Raw genomic sequence first — 16919 nt, forward strand, 5'->3', positions numbered from 1 at the left:
TAAATATCATTGGCTGAAGACAGGTTGTAAATGTGAAAACAATTTCAAATAAGCCAACTTTAAGTTACTTATGTTTGAAAATTATGGATTGCTCTGCTTTACAGTAGTTGCTTTTACAACACCTTGTAAATTCCATTATCGTTAATACTCAGTAGACTTTTATCAAAGAAAAATCAATGCATTATTCCTAAATAAGGCAATTCCAACTCATGAATAAACACTTACCAGAATTCCACTGACTAGTGCCACTTCAAACATGGTAGGTCCCAGATTAAATACTAAAGCACTAAGAACAAAACTGATGCCTCTTGTTCCTCTGTCAATGGTTTTTGACAAAGCCCCAGTTTGCCTGCTCAGATGGAATGCCAAATCCAGGTTATGAAGATGCAGGAAAACATTCTTTGCTATCCTTCTGATTGAATTTTGAGCCACCTTCCCAAATACTGCATTTCTAGCTTCATTAAATAACGCTGCCCCAGCTCTTGAGATACCATCTAAAAAACAGATTTAAAAGTTTACAAAATTAGAATAGTTCTATTTCCAACTTCCCTTCATGCACGAAGCTACATTAGACACATTCTTTACAAATTCTCAACATTTTTAGTTTAATGGTAATTTATACTTAATTGCTTCAAAACTTGATGCTATTTTTCATTTATAAACCACTATGCACACATATCAAATGAGTTTCTTTTCCAGCAGGTTGTAAGGAAGTGTAGGATTTATCATCAAGAATCATTCCTATCAGCATTATGTCATTTTTTAAGTGGAATACCAGAAGCAAGGTCACAGAACACTGGAGACAGGCACCAACACAGAAGTAGCTATGAAATAACCATCTGGGATGGTGAGCAGTACAAAGGCCAAAAGCTTTGCTATCCCCCTGCCCCGCTGAACAACGCAAACAGTTTTGGGAAAACCACTTACAGCCAATGAGAACAGCAGTTGCCACAGTTGCCACTGTATTTGGTGCATCCCCGAGGTTGAGTATGTTTCCAGACATCTGGTTGAGGTTGTCTACTGCATATTTAAACATGAAAGGAACCAGGATATTCATGGCCTAAAAGCAGAACAACACCGGTCAGTCAGTATCTGTGCAGCATGACTGGAACTGCTGTTCTATTTAGTTCTGAACCTCTTAGTGCAGATCAGGTGGCTCTCTTGATTTCAAGCATAATACTCCCCAGTTCTTCACTCCTGGGACTGCAGGGTTAGTTTGTCCCTCTCACTGGCTCTTTTTAGTTATCAATTTCTCTCCTGAACACACTGCACACTTCAAAGGTGCCTCAGCTGCACAGAGCACCCCAGAAATTAATCAAGCAGCAGACACTGCACTATGCAGACTCAGAGTCCTACTAAATGACATTGTCACTACAGATTGTTTGCTCTTTGTGATACTGGCAACGTGCAGCATGAAGAACTACTACTACAGAAGAACCAGCTCACCCACACATTGCTAATTTTGGGTCAGTCAAGACATATTAAACCAAAGCTCTAGAGAAGTAAAGTAGTTAACCTATCCTTTGTCTCTTGTGATATTTAAATATTACTGTAATATTTAAATAATTATTACCATTTGCAACACCACTATAAACATGTACTTAATACCTACATTAAGCCTAGTGTTTGGCACAGCAGCACAAAAGACCTCCCATACACTCTACAAGACATTAACACAAGATGAGCTTGCAAACAAAACCCTGAAGTCACATCCACAACCCAACAGGAAGTACGGCACTAGGGATTTCTGGCCCCAAATGCACCTCCTCTAACAGTGGTGTCTCCTCTACACACAAAAAGAAAAAACAGCTAAATAGGTAAATACACCAACTTTAGCATTTTTTAAATTTGCATCATTGTAGTATGAGAAAATACTTAAAATCTTAAAAGAAAACATAACATTTTTAAGTCTTGGTAATGTTCCGTTGTTGCTTTTTCATACCAACAAGAAAAATTATCATCAATTAATGGAATTAATTAACTTAAATTGCTTCTAACTGTGAAGATTTGAAAATAAGAAATACAAGGGGTTTTTATCTGGTGAACAAGTATGTTAAAATCTACAATCCTACCATCATGGTAGATGTTAAAATACAGTGAATGACTCTGCTGAAAGGTGGCTGATTTTATTTTTCAATATTTGGAAAAAATTAGGGGTAGATGACAAATTATTCTACACAAGAAGAAACCAAAAATGCAAAACAGATTGACAAAGATATTTCAGCTCTCTCCACCAAATGTTTTGTATACCCACTTACATCCCAGTTGTATTCAGGGACATCTGTCAGAGATGAAAGTCCAGTGAAAAAACTGTAAATTAACTGGAAAAAAACCTAGGTTTCAAGTGAAACTCTTTCATAACTTGAGTCTAAATTCAAGTTGGAACACAGGCTTTTTGTAGTTATAACTAACCCAGTATCAAATATTCCCAGTGTTACAAATTACTGTAAGGAATGGAAGAAAAGTCCTTCTCTAAGAGGGGAAACTGGAGTTTTGAAAATATTTCTTTTAACTACAGGACTGAAGAAAATGTCTTCTAATCTGTTTTGGTTTTTTTTATACACTATTTCAGGCAAAAGTGTTAAATGCAAGTGTCTCCCGTGTCTGCTATATGAAATACACCACGCAAGAAAAAGAAGACTACTAAATTCTCAATAAACCTAGACAAGTCCTGAGAGGATACAGATGAGATCTGAGAGCATTTAGGTGAGATTATGACTGGTTGGGTTGTGACTAAAAAAAAAATCAGCTGAAGATGAACTCCTACTTCATGCATTCTTCCAAAATGTCTCCAGTGCAAGTCTGAGAGTCACTCAGCAACAATTCCCCTTGTCAGAGACAGGAATTGTGGAAAGCTCCATTAAAAACCAAGACCTGAGGTTAGCCAACAAACACCACCAAAGCAGAGGTAGGCAGTAATGTCTGAGAACTCCAATTACATGCAGGTAGTTGAAGAGGACAGGTTACTTCCATCACATGCCTGAACCTTAAGCATGAAGCCCCACAAAGAACATGATGCATGAACAGGAATTTGAATCTTCACAATACTGAAACTCAACCCCACCCCTCTTTTCCAGTATAACCAAAAAAACCAAATTTATCTTCAGACTTACTCAAGTTCAATTTTGTTCTTAATAAAGACAAATATGAAGTGCAGGTTTTCCTGGGAGAGGCCATTCCATACAAAAATAAAAGTATTGTCATGCGGATTGTCTTGATTTGCTGCAGATTCTCACAAATGCCTCTGCAGGGATTTTACTCTTCAGAAGACTATGAGACACCACAGGTAGTTAAGAAATAGAACTACAGATATATTTTAAAGTCCATTTAAAGAAAAGAGATTTATTCTTTAAATTTAAGTTCTCCAGTTGCAATTAATTTAACTGGTAACAGCCTACAATTTTACAGAAATGTCTTCTTTTACATCAATATAATTCTACCCAATAGAGTTTTAAATGAAATTTAAAGCCTGGTCTCAGGTTATAGTTGTTCTCACTCCTGGAGGGTAAAGCTCGAATAAGAACAAGGCAGCACGATATTGCATTTAATTAGCAATCAAGAAAGTCTGCTTTCCAGTAATGTAAAAAAAAAAAAGAAGTTAATCTTACCAAGTTTATAGCATGAGAGATGAGAGGTCATTATTAGAAACAGGCCTTTCCTACTCCATTTGTTAAGTCAATGAGATCACACTCACATTAATAGAAATAAAACTTCAGCCCTCTACATAAACTCACAGCTATCTCTTCAGTAGCCCAAATTTGCTGGCCCAGAACAAGAAGCTTTAAGCACCCCAAGGTGCACTCTGAAAAGCTGCCATGCAAAACAGCTGGCTTACACAATAGGTTTCCCTGCTCTTCCTGAAATCTTGATATTTAATATAAGTGTGTTTATTTTCCAATTTTGAATTAATACCTTATCCCTGCCTGAATTTATTGGAAAGCCAATACAGCACCCATGAAGTCATCCCAACTCAACTGTCCCCATTTAACAGCACATTCTACTGCAATGCATCAGGCTTAAACGAGTTTAAACATTTATTTTTTAATGACTGCACTCTTTTAAGCTGACAATGCATCATCTTCTCTATTCCTTTGTGGGACTACACTACTTTTAAGCCAAACAGTCTTATCTTTCATTTTGCTCTTCCCAGTATTTGTTGTTTAATAAAGATGATGAATTAGGGACAGGCTGGGCCCCAACATGATAAAACTGGCCTACAGTGAACTCCTCTTTTGCCAATAATTCAATGAGAAACGTTGACATGAAGATGACTGAATTTATATCTGGACCAATATAAACGTCCACATCCAACAACTCTATTTGTGGAAATATAAACAGAAAACTCTATCCCTAATGGATGTAAAACTGCTAAAGGAGCTACAAAACGTGGTCCAGAAGAGGGAAGAAGCATCTGGCTTGGTGCCTTCTTTGCATTTAATGACAATAACAAAATGTACTTTTTCCAGTAAGATGAAAAAAATATATTAAAAATACTTTCCACCTGAAACTTCTCAAAAAGGTAACAGTATCTAAAGGTTCATTGTAATTATCTAACTCCATCTGAGCCCTCACAAAGGGCTCAAACACCAAGATCATACATACATACTGACTGACCAGACAGATACCAACACCATTACACACAGACAAAGTTTACCATACAACACTAATGTCTTGCCTCCTGAGCCAAACAATTTCTTCTCCTTAAACTTAGAGAATTAGCAGTCAGTAGAAATGCAGATAGTCTGAACGACTTCTCTGGCTCATGAATATCAAACACATCCTTGGGCTGTGACCAAGAGGCCAAAAACCATTATGAACTGACAGAGGTGACAAGCAATTTTGTCATACTCATGCGTTTAACCCAGCTCCTCAGGAGCCAGAGCACTTTTTCTTCTTGTGCCACAGAAGATAAAGGCATGAAATAGAAAAGGAAAGAAGCATTTACTCTACATACCCTAGTAGAGATGACAAAAAATGTGAGGAACACGGAGAAAGAAAAAACAAGATACGTAGAACATGAGGAGGCCAAACTGTGTCTGAAAACACAAGATAATGCCTCGTGTGTTTCTCTCCTATCTTCGTGTTGCATCTTTCAGATGGCACACATCTAGATAGGTTATAAATATTTAAGATAAAAATTTAAAGCGTGTCATAATACAACAAATCTTCCAAGGAAAAAAAAAAAAAAAAGACAGTGCTAGCCCTAGAGCAGACTCCATCCTGTCAGCTCCCAGTCATAAAAACCCACCCAAGCAGTTCACTTTGAAGGCTAACGTTACTACTAGCAGTTATGTGTACACAAAAATGAACCAAAAATCACAATAATTTGTGCAGTGACAGGGAACTGGGCCCCACAAAAGGAGACCCGACAGATTGTAACTGCAGGCTCTTCAGTAGCTGCACACAAACTGGCTTTTGTTTTGAAACTCAATTTTACAGAACTAGAAGATTTAAAGATACAAATTACTTCTCAAGCAGGAAGACAAGGAGCTATGATCTCCAGCTTTGTGGGTAAGGAAGCTAAACCAAACAGGGTGTGAACTATAAGAAATGGGCTTACAAAAGTATTTCTTGTTGGGGAAGATGGCTAGTAGCAAACATCATGATCACACAGTTCTCTATGCAAAACCGCCCAAAACGACCAACCTTTGGACAAACCCCATAATAAGGATGTGAATCCTTCAGTTGCAGACAATTTCACAGTGAACAAAGCAACGGGGCCAGGACTGCAGTGAGGAGAAAGATTAGCTGACTGTTGTGCTGACAACTATATAGCAAGGAAACTTGAACAACTGCTTGTGTGGTCTATCAAGTACATTTTAATTAACCTCACAAGCAATCTGTACAAAGGGGTCCCAAACGGGATAATGAGGAAACTGCACAGGATTATACATGGTCCAGGCAAGCTACAGGTAAACTAATCTGTATTTAATTTTCTCTAAGACAAAGTGACCTTTAGTTTGCTCTGGAAGAAAAGCAGATGTTCAGGGCTCAAAGATATGACAGACTCACTACAGCTCTGTAACAAACCACTACATGTCTGTTATGCCACAGAAATTACTTTGCAAATGTAAAGTATTATGCAATTTAAGAAAATTTTAACTCACAAAGGAAGGGTGGACATAACTCGGGTGATGAGGGGTATCTTGCTAAATTGTGGTTATGGGAAAATGTCTGAGTTCTAACACAGCTTTGCTAGAACAGAAAGAGAACAAACCAAAGAGCATTCACAAAGAGATAGCTAGGAAACAACTATGGATTTTTTTGCCCCAGTCAGTTATAATTCCTATTCTGTAGAGAGCTTGCTGTGTGTTTTCCCAGTGAAATCATTGTTTCCCAAAACAAATATTCACACAAAACACTTCTGCTTTAACAGGCATCTCCTAAAACCTGGGCAAAATTCAATAGGTTTTCTGCTGTGCTTCTGGGAATCTGCTCTGGACATCAGCGCTTCCAGGCTGCCTTGTACAGAATCTGAAGTAGGAAATTTAAAAGAACACTTAAGAGAGATCCAAACATCAGGTTACTTCCCCAAAGAACAATTAAGCATCTGATTTTCTCACAGAGGGGAACATCTCTCTCTTCCAGTAGAAATAGAGTGGCTCTGTATTATACCATATATATTTGCTATACTCTATTTGCAAGAGTCAGGCATCATTGCCAGCAATTTTGTTTTCATTACATCCCAGAAAGCTGCTTGAAACATGAACAGATTTCCTAAAAGCAAGGTACAATGCTGCCACATGCAGGATTAGACTCTGGATTCACATTCTGCATCACACTCATGCAACACTACAAATCAGGAAAGTGGGGAGAAGAGCAGAAAAGAAGAAAAGCAAACTTAATTCAAAATTGCTTCCAGATTATTATTATATTAATTCAGATGATTAACATTATTGATAAGAGGCTTTAAAAAGAAACAGAAGAATTTTCATACTTATCTGATAAATGGGGTATTCTTAAACATACATCACAACACCTCAAGGAACCAAGCACATAATCACCTAAATACCTTTGTGAGGGCAACTGCACCATTTACAAGGCAAAACACTCCTGGCATCTGCATTTGGAGCAGATAGTTTCCCAGGTGGTTTTTAAGTGTAATCAAAAGCACAGCTGTGTAACTTACAAAAAAGGTGCAAGTTTATTTGTGCAGACATGTCATATTCTGCATGTGATCACCTGCTTTATCAGCAACCTCCTGAACTGCAGCACAAACTAAAATATCTGTTGTGGGCAGCAGACAGACCGTTCACGAGAGAGATTGGCCTCGCCTCTTCAGCTCCAATAAATGAGCACATTTCTCTTTAAGTACTTTTCTTTTAACACCTACATAGCTTAAATTTGTTTCTTCTCTCATTTCATGACACGGCAACGTTGCTGAAATGCTAATAAGTTGGTAGTGCAACTAACTCCAGTGCTAAAACTCACTGCTAAGCAGTCCCTACTTTAGCTTATCCCAGCAAGATGCTAATATTAGCTTTGTGTTTGGTAAAAATTACCAGACTTAGAAGCAATCCAGTTGAGCCCTGTGTCTCAATGGAATTTACAAAATTTCACCCAATATTTTGTAATCAAACATTTCTTTATTTTCTGCACAGTTAACATATGCTTGTCTGAAGTATTTCTAGAAGGTTTGCACAAAATTTTATGTATAACCCACATTAATATCCAGAAAGCTTTTACATGCCTGTTTTTCATAGAAGAAATAAACACTATAATTCTGCTGCAGGCAAGAGTGTAAGGAGACCTTTCCACACAACAAACTAAAGGTAAGAGCAACCCTCCATTTCATAATCCAGAGACTACAAGAACAATCATTCGAATGATAGCATGGCTCAATATAAAAAATAAGTTATAAAGCTTCCTTCATATTTGGACACCAGTGGAATCCCTGAAACAACAGAAATTCCACTGTGATCTCACAGAGAAATATTCATAAAAGACTGGAGCTCAAATTCTCCTTTCCACAGCACAGCAAGAGTTCCTACCACCACACTGCTCAAGTTCAGAGGTGAGAACGGGCACAGAAATGTGAAGGAACCTTGTTTGACAGATACAGTTCCACGCAAGAAGAGATCTGTAAGCTACCTTTAGCTCACATTTCCCATAAGTGATGATGTAAATCATTTATTTGCAATAGAAATTCCTGGACTAATGTGAGCAATGGAAATAAATTCTGATCAGCAGCAGCTCCCACCACACACATGCACAGCACAGGCATACATACCCTGTTACAAAACCCAATGTATTATTTCTAACCCTATATGCTCCTCATAGAGGAAACAGATGTTAAAATTGTAAAAGTCCTTAAATAACAACGATGAAAATTATTCCTTGTACAAACTCAGGTGAACAGTAACAATCACAGCACAATGAGATATCTGTTCTTACCTTTGCACTTGCTAAAAACCCCAGAGATATGGCCACTCTGGCTCGCAGGTCTGGTCTGTCCTTGGGCCATACATAAGACAGCATTGCTCTGATAATCTTCTTGGCATCTATGTCCTTCAGCTAGAAGGAAGAACAAACAAAGCCATGGCATTATAAAGGGACTCCAGTAGGCAAAACAATAGCATAAGTAATAATTCATTTTATACATTTGGATCACTTCTGTATTTTAATTGACAGGCAACAGGCAATTCACAATGTTTGAGCCTAGGACTGCATGTTGAAATTTCACATTTTGAGTTTTAAGGTTTATATCCATGACACGCTGTTAAAACAGATGAATTGTACTTATTCACACATCCTCAAGAGTGCAAGTCCAGCTAGCTGGAAATGGAACACAGAGAAAGCCACAATTCACCATAGCTGAAATGCTCCACAGAAGAAATAAACTGAGCTCTCCTTTTTATCTTCTCAAGATTTCTGTACAAAATACAAAGGTTTGATATTTCTCCTTTGGAAACTGTTTTAACACAGCACAGAAACAAGGAGGAAAAATGCCAAAAATAAATGATGAAGTAACAAAAAATGAAGGCAAGAAGGAAGTCTAAGGAGTCTGCAACAAATGTAAGTAGTTTGGAGAACAAACTGCTTCAATTCAGTGAGTCATAACAGAATATAGTATTTTTAAAAAATCACTAGCATTATAGCAACTCAAATATTTCAAACTGAACACTTATGCTGATACGTAAATTGAACTGAATATAAATTTCAGCTCTACAAATACTACAAATTTAAGCATTTCCAGCAATCACTTCCACAGATTTTGATCATCTTATAACCTTTGCAGAGAACTGAGAAACACTCCTATTCTGCTTGTGTCTTACAGATAATGTTTTCAGGAACCCAAAAGAAAGTCCTTCAATGTGTGGCTAACAAAGTTATGATCACCAGCAAGACAATGATTCTACTGGCCTTAACACAGCTTCCATTGTCACCACTTCATTTAATAGAATGGTCCTTGAAACTGGGTGACCAGGCTTCACGAGGCAGAAGGGGCACAAGGCCATGTTAGCTACACTGATTATGTCCATTTTAATTAATGATTCAAATAGATTCTTCTTTTCCAAACCTCTAACTTTGCTCTGAATAAAACCAGCATTCTGAAAATAAATCATCCTGAGAAATATTAGGGGGTTTAGTTTGGGGTGGTTTTGTTTTGGTGTTATTTTTTGTTGGTGATGGTTTTGGTTGATCATACAGAAATGTAGGTTATTTTACAGAAGGATAGATGTCTATATCACTTACATTTGAGACATATTCCACTAAACTCCCAAGCTAAATGTATTACCTGAGGCCTAAACCCTGCTACCCAACCAAGACTAACAGCACAGACAGTAATGTACAGCACAAGTACCAACAACTCAGCTTTCTGTGTTGGCTACCCTGGGGTTAACTTGAAAGACACCAAGGTTATCTAAAGCTGAAGGGAAGGCAGCAAGTAGCAGCTAATCTCTCCATTTCAGGCAATATTTTGTAGTCAGAGAAGGTGGGGTGGGAAACAAGAAGTTAGTCCACACCTTTTAAAGATGCCTTCTCGTATAGAAGTCAGTAAAAAAGGAGGAGTTTTACAATATATTTTAATGTTTCCCTCACTAGCTTGTGTGCTTTAAATGCTCCTTGACTTAGAGGATAAAACAAATTAGAAATTCTCTGGTAAGGTCAAGTGTGAATGTGCAAGAAAGGAGAGTTCTGTTAAAAGGTAAGATTGCTGAGGCAACTGGGGAAGCCAATCCTACACATGTAAGCTTTAAAATCACCAGAAAATTCACCTCAGTGTTTCTAGTCTAGGGGAAGAGGTAACGCACTGTTAACAGCTGCAATTGCACTGGAGCTTTACACAGTATAAGTACATGTCAAACGACTTACAAATCCCACATAGTCATTTTTGAGAAGTGAAGAGAGGACACAAAATGGTTTGTTGTGTCCTACCCCATTCAGGAGACAGAGGTATCTGCTGCAGCAGACACATGCATCTTTCCATTTCAGCCAAGGATATGCATACGTACCAGTTCAAACACTTGGCAAACATCTTTGATCACCACTTACAGGTTAAAAGGAAGTTAAAAAATCGTATCACATAAACACAAAAGATACTAGTTCAACCAGAGCAGTTCTAATTATACGTTGCTATTGGCTAGTCAGACTTTGCACAGAAAAGCTATTAAAAAGAATGAAATACATTGGCTGCAAACAAGGAATCCATTTCCTTTTCTTCATGGCTCAGAATGGTGACAGAAGTAAATCTGCTCAGAAAAAAGTCAGAAGGCAGCCAGTCATTTGCCAAAGGCCTTGCAAAGGAACAAGAAATATCAAAGGAGATGCAAAATGCACACATATTACATCAAAGTTTACCATGAAATAAATGTTACTGTTGTACAGAAACATGAGTTGAAAATGGTTTAAATATGCAAGGGGCAACATTAACAACTAAAATGAGCAATCTATTTAATGGACCCAGGCCCTTTTTTGATTTTCTGTGGTATATAAAGAGGTTAAGAGATGCATTTATTTTACCTCCTTTTAAGTGACAATTATGTTTTATATTTTCTTCCAAGGCCTATTTCTACAGAAATAGAAGGAACAGTTTATAAATCTAATATAGCAGGGAGCAAAGAAGAAAAGCCTTTTCTTCTTCTTGAACACAGCATGTTTTTAAAACCCACCACCAAAAACCAAAGACTATTTGCAAAGGAATTGAGCACTGACTATCTTCCTGTCCTCCTGACTAATCCTATCCAGGTTCTAGACCTTTTAAAATACCTGAAGAGGAGAAAAAAAAGTCATCATTCCTCTTCACAATCACCAAGATTACTGAGTATTGCAAAGCTTTCACTGGGCTGACCCTGTGACTTTATGGATAAAGCCTATGTCAAGATGATGAGCTATGAGAAGCACGATGGAAGAAAACAGCAGTTTGACTTGCATTTAAGCTGTCATTGCTGAGGAATAAAAAAGACCCAGTTCTGGCTCCCTGTGTCCTCACTCCCAAAGCTCTATCATGCTCTTTATTGTACTAGCACAAGCTGTCTTACAACTGCAGGAGGTTATTCTGCAAACCACTAACAGCTCACTTGCTTCCTCCCTTGCATTTCCCCTCCCTGAAGCACTCAGTTGTACAGCCCCAGCCCATTTCTCTCACCACCCCTGGAGCTCATGGAACACCTTGATGAACTGATGCAGTTTATGAAACTGGCAGAAAACTACTGTTACAGTTCATCGCAGGGTTTTGCCTCAGTAAAGAGAGTCAGACACACCTGCAAATTCAGCAACATGAGAAAAAGCATGGCTGAGAAATTAACTGCTTTTTCATTATAGCAAGAGGCATTTAGAGTGTGTTTCAGCCCATGCCATGCAGCTTGCTGGGAGTGAAGCAGCAGTGTATTTTTGGGAAGGAAGAGGCTGTTCCAACTATTTGGAGATGTTAGTTTCTAGCTCGTTCACTTCACACCAGCTCACTGTCTGACCATGCAGTGACTTATGTAGCAAACAACAAGGTGAGGAAGAGGGCAGGCTTTTTTTTCATTTGCCGTATCATCTTACATAAATGACAAACTAGGACCTGAATATTCCTTCCAAACTCTTTCCTCAAAGTTCTTAGGTCGTCTGTCCTCATACTTTCCATCAGCCACTGCTGCAAGTATGAATCATTTTATAAAAACACAGATGTGTAAGCTTCCCTCCTAGCTACTTGTGAGATGAAGGTAACATGCCCCTCACACTCTGTGTTTACCCTTAGTATTCAGTTCTGTATCCCCTGAAGCTTCTACAAAAGAGGCAATTTCAAACATCAGTCCCAAAGTGAGTTTCCAGAATGCAGTTGGGTCAGTCAAAAAAATTTTGGGAGAGGAAGGTGCAATACAGATGACATGTACATCATCACCTGCAGTTTTCCTGAAAGCATCATCCTAGGCGAAAAAGTTCTGTGGTCAACTGGTGCCAGCACTCTGCTGCACTGAGCACAAATGCCTGTGTACACAAGTGCAAGAACTGCACTTGCAACATCAGATTCCCTTCCCTTCAGCTTTGCTGAGAATCTCTTGGCTTTTGCACCCAGTGTTACTCTCTCTTTTTTCCACTCTTCTCACATTTCACCTCACCTACAGCTAAGTTCTTGATGCTTTCTCCTGGGCAATCCTTCACAGCTGATTTGTTAGACAACAGTCTTAACTGACCAAGTCCTGTATTAACTAGATTACAGCTCCATGTCTTGGAACAAAAAAGTCAGGGGATTGGCTGATAGAGGAACAGCTGCAAATAATGAGTGAATGGAGAATGCCACTGGAATATTTACACTGCCTAGTAGGCTAAAAAGATAACAGCTGGAAGCAGAATATCTGGCTACCATATTCCTAGTGAATTTTCATGTCAAGGAACATCCACTGTTCCTTCATGTTACTACTGCTTTGGTAAACAGAACCTTCCACTTCCCTGTGACCAGAGAAAACACTGATATTTAAATTCCTGCATGATGCCAAGCTGTAGACCTTTGGAAAGTAGTAACTCCAACGAAAATACCTTGTAATTAAACACCTACTACCTAGAATGATTAAAGAGATTTGCCCATCACGTGGAAGGGGCTCAGTTGACAAATGTCTGCTGCCTATGCCTTAGGTTACAAAATTCTCTCTTACTATCCAAGCATACCTTTTGGTGGCATCTCTTCTGACTCTGCCTCTAGCACAAACAGCTTTGGTTTCAATGAAGGGACAACTCTCAGATCAAAATTTTAAGAGGAAACCCTAGGTTTACCTTTTCCGTTTCTTTACAAATGAGGTTGTAGGAAAGACACTGTCAGAGCAGTTAAGCACAAGCAAACCAACCCTGAAGGACCTGGATTCTGCACTGAAATTTCAGTTTGTCATCACCAGGATCTTTACAATTTTAGGAAGAACCCACCCAAGCCTCAACAGGTTACAATCATCACAGAATCATCCTGCAAATACACAAAGCATCAGAAATAAGTCTGCACGCAAAGTGAGAAAATTAAAGTTAGATAAACTCAAGAGCTTTCATTTTGCCATTTTAATCATGCAGAGTTTATACTGTGTTGTTAACCAAAAGCATGCCTTATTTTCTAATTGTAATCATTTGGTCTAATAAAAGATACTGCTTCTCCTTACATAACTATCATAATTATTTTAAAATATGCTTCCTGAATATAAATACAGTCAAAATACATCAGATGCATTACCATTAATCCCAAGTAAAAATATATGCAATGTAATTACTTCTTTCCCTGCCTCATTTCCAAGTGCAATTTTACCACCTGATGCACTAACTTGTATCCACAGCGTGGTTGCCACTACCCTGAATGACAAGTTGCAGGGAAGCATCAGTCACAAATGAAAATAACAAACCCCAATAAATTGGGGCAATGGGTACAAACTGGAGTATAGGAGGTTCAATGAGAATATCAGAAAAAACTTCTTTACTGTGAGAGTGACAGAGCCCTGGGACAGGCTGCTCAGAGAGGCTGTGGAGTCTCCTTCACGGCAGACATTCAAAACCAAAAGCATGCCTTATTTTCTAATTGTAATCATTTGGTCTAATAAAAGATACTGCTTCTCCTTACATAACTATCATAATTATTTTAAAATATGCTTCCTGAATATAAATACAGTCAAAATACATCAGATGCATTACCATTAATCCCAAGTAAAAATATATGCAATGTAATTACTTCTTTCCCTGCCTCATTTCCAAGTGCAATTTTACCACCTGATGCACTAACTTGTATCCACAGCGTGGTTGCCACTACCCTGAATGACAAGTTGCAGGGAAGTATCAGTCACAAATGAAAATAACAAACCCCAATAAATTGGGGCAATGGGTACAAACTGGAGTATAAGAGGTTCAATGAGAATATCAGAAAAAACTTCTTTACTGTGAGAGTGACAGAGCCCTGGGACAGGCTGCCCAGAGAGGCTGTGGAGTCTCTGAAGACATTCAAAACCCGCCTGTACGTGTTCCTGTGTGATGTGCTCTAGGTGACCCTGCTCTGGCAGGGGGGTTGGACTAGATGATCTTTTAAGGTCCCTTCCAACCCCTAGGATTCTGTGATTCTGTGTAAATTACAAGGGAACACACTTTCTGTGAGAAACAGCTGATATAACACAGGCCAATCTCAAAGAACTGTATGACACCAAGACTGTATTTTTAATTAAACCAGTGGAGCACTTCAACTCTTCCTATAAACATTTGATAATTTAAGAGCTAGTAAGCCCACATCCACAACTAAACAGTATTTACTCTGCTACAGTATTCACATATGCACCAATAGTTTTCACAAATTATTGCTTGGGGTCTTCAGCTTTTTTTTTTGGGGGGGGAGGGAGTTGATCACTTTTTATTTAAAAAGCAGCATTAATGAAGCAGTTTTTTTACCCCTTCCTTTGGATCTGTGTGAAGTCCTCCACCTGCATGTCCATGCCAACACATTCTCTTTTCTGTCAGCTGCCACCTTGGGAGGATCTGTGGGAAAATGAGAAGTCAATTTGCAAGATCCTCAGGAAACATTCATGTAAAAGTCAACAGGAAGAACAAGTAGTCTGTTCCTCCTCCCTCATCCTCAAATTGTCTCAGTTTGCTTTATTACAAGAGATTACCTCTCTCTAAACACCTTGCCTTCTATAAGGAAACAACAGTAAGAAAGGGACTATAAATCTGCAGTATAGTAAAGAGCATTTTCCAAGCAGCTTAAAGATAACAGAGCCTTCAATATATCAATTAAAAGGACACCTAAAAATGGAAAAGTGAACTAAGGAACACTGAAAAGAAACTGAAGTGTTGGAGGACAACTGTACTCAGGCATATTAACATATACAGTAGAGCACATTTAAGCAGTAATACCCTTTCCATGTAAAGAAAGAGAAACTTTACTTGGGGGCAAAACAAATAGACAAATCCATTTCACACTTCTCTTTCCTATCAGGATTGAGAATGGCCTCCTGGTACCATATGACAGGTACAATTTCAGCCAGTAAAGAGTCCCTGCTGCAATCCATGTACAGGGGCAGTTAGAAAAAGCACCTGCTTTTTAAAAACAAATACTCACTTCTCTTAGCATGTGGCCAAGACTCCCTGCTAAATAAATGTAGAGAAAAATTCTGAATTGTACGTAGGAGTACTAAAAAATAACAACCCACTACCGCTAGGCATTTCTCCAAGATCAATTTCAGAGTGCTTGCCACAAACAATAGACACACTAAAGCTATTCAAAAGGAGTTTGCATTTTGTTTAAAAGATTTGCTACATGTTGACAATTTCTGGGTTCATTACGTAAAAATCAGATCTCATAGGAATAAGAGTCCAACATTCTGGCACTCAGAATGGTAAGAATAAATTTCTATAGTTTCTTGATATTCCACAAACCAAACAGAATTTTGAAGTAATAAAGCCCTACAGATTCAAGGAAAGCTCACAGCTCACTGGGATTTTCTATGCCTGACAGCATGAATCTAAGTATCAACACACAAACCCCACATTTTTAAGAACTCTTCTTCGTAAGTTCCTGTATCATCATTAGTTTCTAGAGATTCAAAAAGATTTCTTGAGAGGAGTGCAACAGTCTGAAGATTCTAAGCAATATTACCTCCTTTTCTAGAGGCAGAAACACAACTTGTCATTTAACTTGCTGCACTTCAAAACTGTAAAGAGTTTTATTTTTATTAAAAATAAAAGACTAAACTGAAAGATGGCCCAAGGGCTTGAGTTTCCCCTGACCTGCAAGTAGGAAGAGAAACAATTTATACCTACCTCTGAAGCCTCTAATAAGGGCCTTGAATAATCTCCTCCCAGACTGTGCCATGATCTTTGCTTGCAAATTGGTGGAACCTACAGAATAAAAAAGGGAAAAAAAAGCGAGAATAAATTAATGCAGAACATGCCCTTCACATTCAGAGAACATTCATCTAGTTTATGTAAACAAGCGTAACATGGAAACAAGGCAGATGGCTTTGTTTTTTAACAATTGACCACAGAAAAAGAATACTGGTGGGGAGCAGCTGTAAAATAAATTACATTCAACCATTAAAAGTGCTAAATGACAATGAACCTTTCCCTTTCCTGAATCCCCATTCCCATCAGACTTTGTTCCTTTTGTACCAGGAAACCCAAAAGTTTTCCCCTTCCTCTCATTTTAATTTTCTCTCAGGTTGCCTTCTGATTTCTTTCAAATATTCTTTTGTTCTGTGTTTCATTATGAGTTATTCTTATGCTTATGGGCTCTGCCATTTCCAGTTCCTCTCAGCTCAGTGCACGCCACATTTGTCTCACAGACCACAAGGCTAATCAAAGCTGCAGCTCCTGACTCGGAGGCACTGGGACTATCAGCAATTACAGCATGGCTGACTAAAGTTCTAGGTAGGCAGGACACAAGATACTAAAAATTCACAAATCTGTCAGTGCATCTTTTATAGATATTCTGCTTTTTCCATGCTACATTCATTTTCCTTCGATGGCCCAGCTGG

General features: G+C 38.3%; 1 protein-coding gene across 1 annotated transcript in view; it reads right to left on the reverse strand.

Moving 5' to 3' along the window:
• ABCB7 (ATP-binding cassette, sub-family B (MDR/TAP), member 7) overlaps nt 1-16278 on the reverse strand; it is a 28777-nt gene extending 12499 nt beyond the window's left edge. Inside the window, exons 1-5 of the mRNA XM_009999652.1 lie at nt 16207-16278; nt 14836-14922; nt 8395-8514; nt 928-1060; nt 226-494 (exon numbers count right to left, since the gene is read on the reverse strand). Coding sequence (XP_009997954.1) covers nt 226-494; nt 928-1060; nt 8395-8514; nt 14836-14889 — 576 coding nt within the window. The 5' untranslated portion in view covers nt 14890-14922; nt 16207-16278. The remainder of the gene's footprint in view (nt 1-225; nt 495-927; nt 1061-8394; nt 8515-14835; nt 14923-16206) is intronic.
• Between the last annotated feature and the right edge of the window lie 641 nt (nt 16279-16919).

Source organism: Chaetura pelagica, unplaced genomic scaffold (assembly GCF_000747805.2).
Source record: "Chaetura pelagica isolate M959 unplaced genomic scaffold, ChaPel_1.0 scaffold456, whole genome shotgun sequence".
NCBI classification, from domain to species: Eukaryota; Metazoa; Chordata; class Aves; order Apodiformes; family Apodidae; genus Chaetura; species Chaetura pelagica.